An 8641-nucleotide genomic window follows, 5' to 3' on the forward strand; every position below is an offset into this window, starting at 1 on the left:
TGCTATGAACCATGATCATACCACTGTACTCCAGCCTGGGTGACAGAGACCCTGTCTCAAAAAAAGCAAAGAAAAATGGTTGACAGTGTAGTTGTTTGAATCTGGACCCAAGTCAGCTACGTACATGGTAATTGGTGGACAGGTCTCATGAGGCCTTTTCTGACTGCAGGTCTCCCCTCTGCCCTCTTGTCCTTAGCAGTCTCTTTGTAGAAGAACCAGTCATTTGTCCTGGAGGGGTCCCCCATCTGGGTTTTGCTGATGGCGTCCTTTCTGCGTTCCCCCGTGTCTCTTGTGTTTCTGTAAATTGGTAGTTAGACCTCAGGCCCTGCTCAGAGTCTGTTGCTGTTTTGCTGGTTTGCCTGTTGTGTTTTGCTGGAGCATTTCACCAGTGAGGAGGCACATGTGCGTGTCTGTCTCTTTTTGTGATGTTAGTGGCTGTTGATGTTTGCCTAGCCTGCTGCTTTATTAAGGCTGGATAATGCCTTTTAAGGTAAAAGAATCTTGCCCCCAAAAATCACAGCTCTGGCATTGTAAGTGAGAACACTGACACTTTAGCCAACCCTGGATAGTCTCCAGTGTTAGAAAATGAAAACGTGCCATTGTCAGTGTATTTATCGTGTGGATAAAGCCTGGTGAAGAAAGCACTGTGGCCGCCATTCTCACTGCAGGGAATTGGATAAATGGGAGAAGCCTGGTTGTAGGTATCAGTGTTCTCAGTAATGACAGATTCTTCCTTACTTAGCACTGGGGAGTGAAAAGGTGACCTGGCTTCATTCTTAAACCTCTTCGTTGGCAGGATCATGACATCCTGTTAGTGTCGGGAGGCTGCCAGCAATCTGAGGATTGTGCACGGTGCGCGCCTCTTACCGGCTTCCCACTTCCTCGGGCAGCAGAGCTTTAAGCACACCACTGTCCCCGAGGGCCCTGACCCGGAGGGCTGGGCTGGGCAGGGGCTGCCCACAGGGGGTGACCTGGTGCCCTGTAGCCTCCACCAGCGCGGCTGGCCCATGTGGACACCACTGCCACCCTTCCCGCCTCAGCTGGTATTCTCAGCTCACACCCGCGAGCTTCAGCCTGTCCCCTCCACGGGAGAGATTCCCGGTCATCCTGTCCCCGGCTGCCTCCATGGGCTGTACCTGCCAAAGCTCACTTCCACAGACCACCCTCCCTCCAGCTCCCACCACACGGACACACACACACACGCGTGCACATGCACATCATCTTCCGGCCCCCTTTCTGTCTCGAAAGCTAGTAGGCTTTCAGGCTTTCAGTTTAGCAGCCTTTCATTTCTGGTTTCATCCAAGAACATTCAAAAGCCCCAAATACCTCATGAGAATGCCCTCCTTATGCAGATTCTGATGATTTCAGTTGTCATTGATTCTGCACGTGTTTGAGGACTGACTGCGGGTTAACTTCATGATCACTGAAATCAGTGAGAAGGCCTGTCCTGCACAGGGGTGGAGGTGACGCCCACAGGGAGGTCATGTTTATCACTGATGAGATTCCCTGGGCAGCAGACTTCTGAGGCCAGTAGACTTCTGTCAACACAGTCACATGGCAGTGAGGGGATGGCTATTGGGGAGGGGTTTTGTAGACAGAGATTAGACCGTCCCAACAGCACTCATCCAGCCGGCCTCTACTGGGCGGCCTAGAGCCAGGCCCTCAGGACACAAAGAGGAATGAGACCCACCCAGGGGTGGAGTCCAGGGAGCGCTCGATGCATGGGGCGAGGACAAGGGGAGAGGCCGGGGTTCCTGGGACGCATCAGGGGAGGCTTCTAGGAGGAAAGCATTGGAGCCAGGCTCTGAGGCACGAGCTTCGGCAAAAACACAAGGTCTAGGCATTGCAGTGACTAGGGGGGCTCGAGAGCTGGGGTCAGGCAGCAGCTGAGAGGCAAGATGAGCCCCCACACTGCCGTCTGGCTTCTGGCTGGGCTGCGAGGGGAATGGCGCCGCCGGCCCGTGGTGCCCTCCTGTCTCTCGTACCTTCACACCCTTCGCACCTCATGGTGCTTCCTGAGCGGTGCCTGTGCTGGGACCTCCCGGGAGGTAGCGGGATCGCGGGGCCTCGTGAAATGGAGAAAGGGAGGCACAGAAGAATGGCAGCTGCTGTCCAAGGCAGGTTAGAAACCCAATTCCGAAATCTCAGCCAGCAGCTTCTTGGCCTCCACATCAGTACGCTTTCCCGATAAGACACGCCGTGGTCATCTGCCTGCTGTTATTTTAACATCCTGTGCAGACTGCAAAAGCATTGCGGGGAGGGACCACAACTGTCAGCCACATCCAGCCTCCGTGGACAGCGCTCCTTCTGTCAGACAAGGGACGTTTCATCTGGACTGACCCCAGTCAGGAGTTCCGGGAGCACAGCTGTGGGAAACAGCCTGCAGACGCGTCGGCGCTGCTCTAAGGGCAGGAGCGGAGAGCAGGGGAATGGCCGTGTGTTCTGGGCCTCCTGGCCTTGCAGCCTCCCGCACCTGCAGGCAGCATGGATCAAGCATCCGTGTCAGGCACGAGCAGCGCAGACATAAATGCTCCCTGGCCAGTCCATCAGCCACAGGGCACACAGGGAAGCGGAGTGCTTGAAAAACGGACGGTGCAACAAAGGGACGGACTAGAGGTTTACATTCATTCATTCATTTATGAGACGGAGTCTTGCTCTGTCCCCCAGGCTGGAGTGCAGTGGCGTGATCTCGGTTCACGGCAACCTCCACTTCCCAGGTTCAAGCGATTCTCCTGCCTCAGCTTTCCAAGTAGCTGGGATTACAGGTGCCTGCCAGCTAATTTTTGTATTTTTAGTAGAGATGGGGTTTCACCATGTTAAACAGGCTGGTCTCAAACTCCTTATCTCAGGCGATCCTCCCGCCTCAGCCTCCCAAAGTGCTGGGATTGTAGGTGTGAGCCACCGTGCCCAGCAAATTTTAATTAGTTTAAGTCACCATATACAGCTAGTGGCTGCCACATTGGACAGTTAGGAATAGATCATACAAAACAGGACAGTGCTCCATTTAAAAACTTGCTCTAGCTGGGCATAGTGGCTCACGCCTGTGATCCCTGCTACTTGGAAGGCTGAGGTGGTAGAATCACTTGAGCCCAGGAACTCAAGCCCAGCCCGGGTGACAGAGAACCCATCTCTCTCTCTCTCTCTCTCTCTCTCTCTGTGTATATATATGTGTGTGTGTGTGTGTGTGTATATATATATATATATAAAGAAGCTTGATCCATAACGTGGTGGTCGAGAAGCAGGTACCATGGCTGACGCTCAAAAGATTACACCTGCCGGGCACGGCGGCTCACATCTGTAATCCCAGCACTTTGGGACGCTGAGGCGGGAGGATCATTTGCCCCAAGGAGTTCAAGATCAGCCTGGGCAACATAGTGGGACTTCGTCTATATAGAAAATTAACTAAAAATCCCAGAATTTTGGGAGGCCGAGGCAGGTGGATCATCCGATATCAAGAGTTTGCGACCAGCCTGGCCAACATGGTGAAACCCTGTCTACTAAAAATACAAAAAAAATTAGCTGGGCGTGGTGATGGGCGCCTATAATCCCAGCTACTCAGGAGGCTGAGGCAGGAGAATCACTTCAACCCAGGAGGCAGAGGTTGCAGTGAGCTGAGATCACGCCACTGGACTCCAGCCTGGGCAGCAAGAGGAAAACTCCATCTCAAAAACAAAAAAAAAGAAAGAAAATTAACTAAAAAGCCAGGCATGGTGGCCTATACCTGTAGAGTCTGCTCAGGAGCCTGAGGCGAGAGAACTGATTGAGCCCAGGAGGTCGAGGCTGCAGTGAGCTGTGATTGTGCCACTGCACTGCAGCCTGGGTGACAGAGCAAGACCTGTCTCAAAAAAAAAAAAAAAAATGGCAGCCTTTGCCACCTGAAAGCCCCGGGGGACTCTGGCACCCTTGAGGGCCGGGAACACAGTCCTGGAATTAGGCGTCTCAGCGTTTGTATGTCCACCTGGATTAACTTAGCCTTCCCCTAACCAAAATGCCTGAACCAGCTGATGATGTGGGGGAAGCTGTGTTACAGCCCAGGCCAAACACTGGGATCCATGAGAGCTGGGAAAGCATCCTCATGCTTTTTAAAAGCGTTTCTCTATGTAGTTTTACATCCAGCCACTGTGAGTTACAGGTCGTTTACCACTGGAACTTAGGCTTAGGTGTACAGGGGGCCATCCTCCACAGAGCAGCCCACTCACCTGGGAAGCCCCATGGCTGTCCTGATGACGGCGTGTCTTGGACGATCTGAGAGCAGGGACTTCTCCCCAGGGGGCAGGGGAGACTTGCTAGGACTCGAGCTGGGGGTTTGCCACAGGTCACGTGGTATCTCTTTCAGTTTTTATTAATAATGATAAGATCTCGTTATGTTGCCCAGGCTGGTCTTGAACTCCTGACCTCAGGCAGTCGTCCTGCCTTGGCGTCCCAAGGTGCTGGGATTACAGGCGTGAGCCACTGTGCCCGGCCTAAGTTTTTTTAATTTACGTATTTTCTACTGCAGTTCCAAGTGAGGAAATACTGGCTCCCTCCCAATATATTTTTAAATAAGCACACAGCTCTCCTTTTGAAAAGCAAGCCTGCATTTCACAGCGCGCGTTCACCATGGCGTGAGCCCCTCCTGAGAGCAGCCGGTGCCCGTGTGCAGGCCTGCACGCATCTTCGTTTGCATCACAACATGGGCACCTCGGCTTCCAAAAAGATCCTGGTGACTCAGAGCAGTTGGCTTTTCCCTGTCGGGGCCTCAGCGTCCCCATTTTGAGAATAAAGGGGTTGAACTAGATGCAAAGTGAACTGGAAGACAAGTGCGGACCACAGACGAGGACTGGAATGGGTGTTCACACTGAAGACAGGTGTCAGCGAGGGCCACTTTTGTTGCAAGTAACTGGCCTCCAGCTGGCTTGGAAATGTTCCTTAGGGATATTCCGCTCTGCTTAGGAGCAAGGCCACCCTGCGCTGGCCCAGATCACTCTGTCCTGCCCTCTGCAGTGAGGGACACCAGCATTCTCTGCTGCGGCCCGAGGAAAAAGTGGTTCTGGGTGCTCCGAGCTGCCCGAGACCCCTCTGAAAGCTGGATCAACTAGTCCCCCACCTTGAGCACATGGCTATGTGGTGGGCACCCTGGAAGCACCCTACAGTCAGGAAGGGGGTGTGGAACAGGCATCGGGTGACGGGCGGTCAGCCAGTGTCCACACACAGGTTTTGGATTCCTGGGGGAGATGGGGGATCACAAGATGTGTCCACCCTGGCCGCAGTCAGCCACTTGGTGGCCTCGCTGTACAGTCTCCAGTTGCAGCCCAACCCACTCTCGTAGTGGCCACTGGTTGCGTGGCCTTCGTGGTCTCCTGTCTTGCTGGGGACACAGGACATGCAGCAGGCAGTACCCGCGGGGCCCTGGGTGCCAGTGGCAGTGCTGCCTCTGGCTTGGAGGTGTCCCCCACTGCAAGGAAAGGGAACAGGGAGGAGGGCAGGTCTAGCTTCAGTGACCACCACAGTGGGCTGAGTGTGTGCGGTTGAGACGGACACAGGGAGGCTGCTGTGAGACCCTTGGAGGCCACCAGATAAGAGGCACCGTATGTGCCAAGCCCCTGCCCTTGTGGATCTGCTTTGCCCTGGAGAGGGAGGCAGAGAGGCTCCTGCCAGCCCTGTATCCAAAGGGAGTGCTGAGGTTTCAGGTCCCCTAAGGAACATGTAGACGTTAAACAGGAAATCTGCCTGAACACGCCCACTATGTTTTTGTTGTTGATTTTGTTTGTTTTGTTGTTTTGTTAGGGGTTTTTTTGTTTTGTTTTTTTTGTTTTTTTGTTTTTTGGTTTTTTTTTTTGAGACGGAATCTCGCTTTTGCCCAGGCTGGAGTGCAGTGGCGTAATCTCAGCTCATCACAACCTCTGCCTCCCAGTTCAAGTGATTCTCCTGCCTTAGCCTCCTGAGTAGCTGGGACTACAGGCATGAGCCACCACGCCCGGCTAATTTTGTATTTTTAGTAGAGACAGGGTTTCTCCATGTTGGTCAGGCTGGTCTCGAACTCTCGACCTCAGGTGACCCACCCACCTCAGCCTCCCAAAGTGCTGGGATTACAGGTGTGAACCACTGTCCCCGGTCCAATACGTATTTTAAAATGAACATCGTATTACAGAATACCACAGACAGAAAAGCACACGATGAATTTTCATGATGCGACTCCGTGTACCCAGCAGGATGTTCCCAGCTCCCAGGATCACCCAGTGTGGCCCACCTCCGTGACCATCCCTTCTCCAACACCAGACCCCCAAGCCCTGCTTGGGGTCAGCACTGTGCGGTGACCCGCTGTCTGCACAGAAGCTGGTTCTGGCTCTCTCATTGATGCGTGTCTGGTGTTTCCAGTCTGGGCTGTTTCCCCAGCGCTGCCCGAGTGTCTCAGTGCCCGTGGGTGTGTGCCCTACCTGTTCCTACGGGGAGCAGGATTGCCGGGCCTCAGGCGTGTGTGCACGGGGTTGGCCTGACACTGAGTGGCTTCAAGCTGTCATTTGAAGTGTTCTTTTTCCTCCTCAGTCCTCCTGGCAGGAGTTGGTGCTTCTTGCTGCGTTCCTTGTGAGGATTCACTGGGACGCCTTTAAAGTCCCGTGGGGGCCCAGGAGGCTCTGAACAAGCTCCGGGGTGTGCGTGGGGTGGGCGGAGGGGGTTTCTGGTTTCCAGTTTGGGAAGCGCCTTCCCCTAGCGTAAGCTGCACAGGGAGTCGGTGTTGGCCCCAAGGAGTCAGAGGACTCCAGTGGGAGGGGAGGGCAGAGTGGAGTCAGGCCCAGCCACGGCCCGGCCGCCTGCCCTCTGGGTCACAGGAGGCCTTTCTGCAACAGGGTCCACGAATGCGGGCACCGTGAGCACACGCGACAGGCGCCCTGGTGCATTTAAGTTATAAATGAGCCCATCATCATCACAGAGCACGAACCTCACACGGGCAAGGGCTTCCTCTGAGGCCTGCTAGGGAAGCGCTGCGTGCCCTGCAGGGAGAAGTCACTTTCGCAGCCATTTAAAGCCCTGTAGGATGTGCGAGGCAGGGCAGTGGCTTTGTGCTCCAGTGATGAAAAGCAGACATTGAATTGGCCCCAGCTGCCCTGCCCAGGGGGTCTAGGGAGGGTGGGGTAGGTCTCAGGCCACAGCCCTGGGGCTTCCAGCCTGCCTTCTGTGTCCACAGTCTGTACACCCAGCAAGCAGTGGAGGCCATCGCAGAGGAGGCCTGGCCTGGGCCTCCACCTCCAGGAATGGCCTGCACACCAGTGCCGGCATCGGGCACGAGAGGGCCTCCCTAAGTCAATCTCGAGAGGTGTGCATGCTCCCTGAGACCCCCCGGGGGTGCCGGGACGCTTCCTGGGGCTGTCAGGAGGGTGTGGCCGGGCCGCAGGCTGGTTACACGGTGTTACACTGCCCTCTCCTGGGCGGCTGCCTGACTCTGCTCCCTGTGTGCGGGCTGGAAAGATTGTTAAACCCTGCAGGCTTTTTGGAGTGAGGGAAAGAAGGCGGCACACACCTGGCCCTGGCCCGCACTGGGTGGCAGGTGCTGGAAGGAGGTGCTCCCGACCCCGAGCCCTGCAGACACCTTTGAACTTTGGTTCCACCTTCTCTTTTCCTCAGTTTTTCAGCTTCCTACAAGACCCCTGGCTGTAGCAGCCCCAAAGCCAGTGGGGTTTTATTTTTACTTCCTGTTTCTTTGTGTCATGCTTCAGGAGTCAGCTCCCAAAAAGCACACCCCAGTCACTAGATTCTGCGCTCAAAAGACCGTGGCTGAAGACCTGCAGGATCTGCTTCCCCCGAGTCAGAGAGGATCTGTTTGGCACAAATGTTTTCTTCTGTGATGTCGCTGTTGCTCAAGCTTCATTCTGTGAAACTGTTTCCGAGTTTAGCAGACGGCTCCACATCACGGGTGACCCGCGCAGGCAGTGCCATGCTCTGTCCACGCTCTGACACCTGGGAGGGCCGTTACTGCCTTTCAGAGCGTTTTCTGTTCTTGCCTTATTCTTCCAAGTGAATTTAGACAGTCTCACAGATTGGGACAGGGCACTTTTAAACATCCCTTATGTTTTAGATGTCTTTACCTTCAGTCTTATTAAAAATCTCCAACACAGGCCAGTCGCAGTGGCTCACACCTGTAGTCCCAGCACATTAGGAGGCCAAGGTGGAAGGATCACTTGAGCTCAGGAGTTCGAGACCAGCCTGGGCAACATAGCAAGTCCCCATCTCTACCTAAAATAATTTTTAAAAGACCAATTCCAAGCCCTCCATAAACCTCTTTATCTTTCTCACAGAACGATGCCAACGGGACTGCGAAGCCGCCTTTTCTCAGGTAGGTGTGGCTTCCTGCGTGAGCCTCAGCATGTGACATTGCTCTTCCCCACGGTGTCCCCAGAAGGGCCTTCAGTGCCCTGCCCAGGAGGCCCAGCCTGAGAAAGGCCTCAGCCTGTGGAGCCATGGGGGACTGCGGCCCCCTGGTCCCTTTACCACCTGCTTTAGACCACCCTGGGAGCAGGGCCTGCCACCCCAGAGCGGCCCCCATATCACACGCAATGCAGGACTAAAGAGGTGTGGGTGCCCACGTCCAGAATGTTTAAAACCTGGGATCGTTCTGCAGCGGGTGGTACAGTGTAGGACTGAACAAAACTTCCACTCAGAAATC

General features: G+C 54.7%; 1 protein-coding gene across 2 annotated transcripts in view; it reads left to right on the forward strand.

The window, feature by feature from the left end:
• Positions 1-8641, forward strand: part of BAIAP2L1 (BAI1-associated protein 2-like 1) — a 36883-nt gene that overhangs the window by 26120 nt on the left and 2122 nt on the right. For both annotated transcript variants that reach the window (XM_011985806.1, XM_011985805.1), the window contains one exon: positions 8274-8311. In XM_011985806.1, coding sequence (XP_011841196.1) covers positions 8274-8311 — 38 coding nt within the window. The remainder of the gene's footprint in view (positions 1-8273; positions 8312-8641) is intronic.

Source organism: Mandrillus leucophaeus, unplaced genomic scaffold, assembly GCF_000951045.1.
Source record: "Mandrillus leucophaeus isolate KB7577 unplaced genomic scaffold, Mleu.le_1.0 Scaffold29, whole genome shotgun sequence".
Taxonomy (NCBI): Eukaryota; Metazoa; Chordata; class Mammalia; order Primates; family Cercopithecidae; genus Mandrillus; species Mandrillus leucophaeus.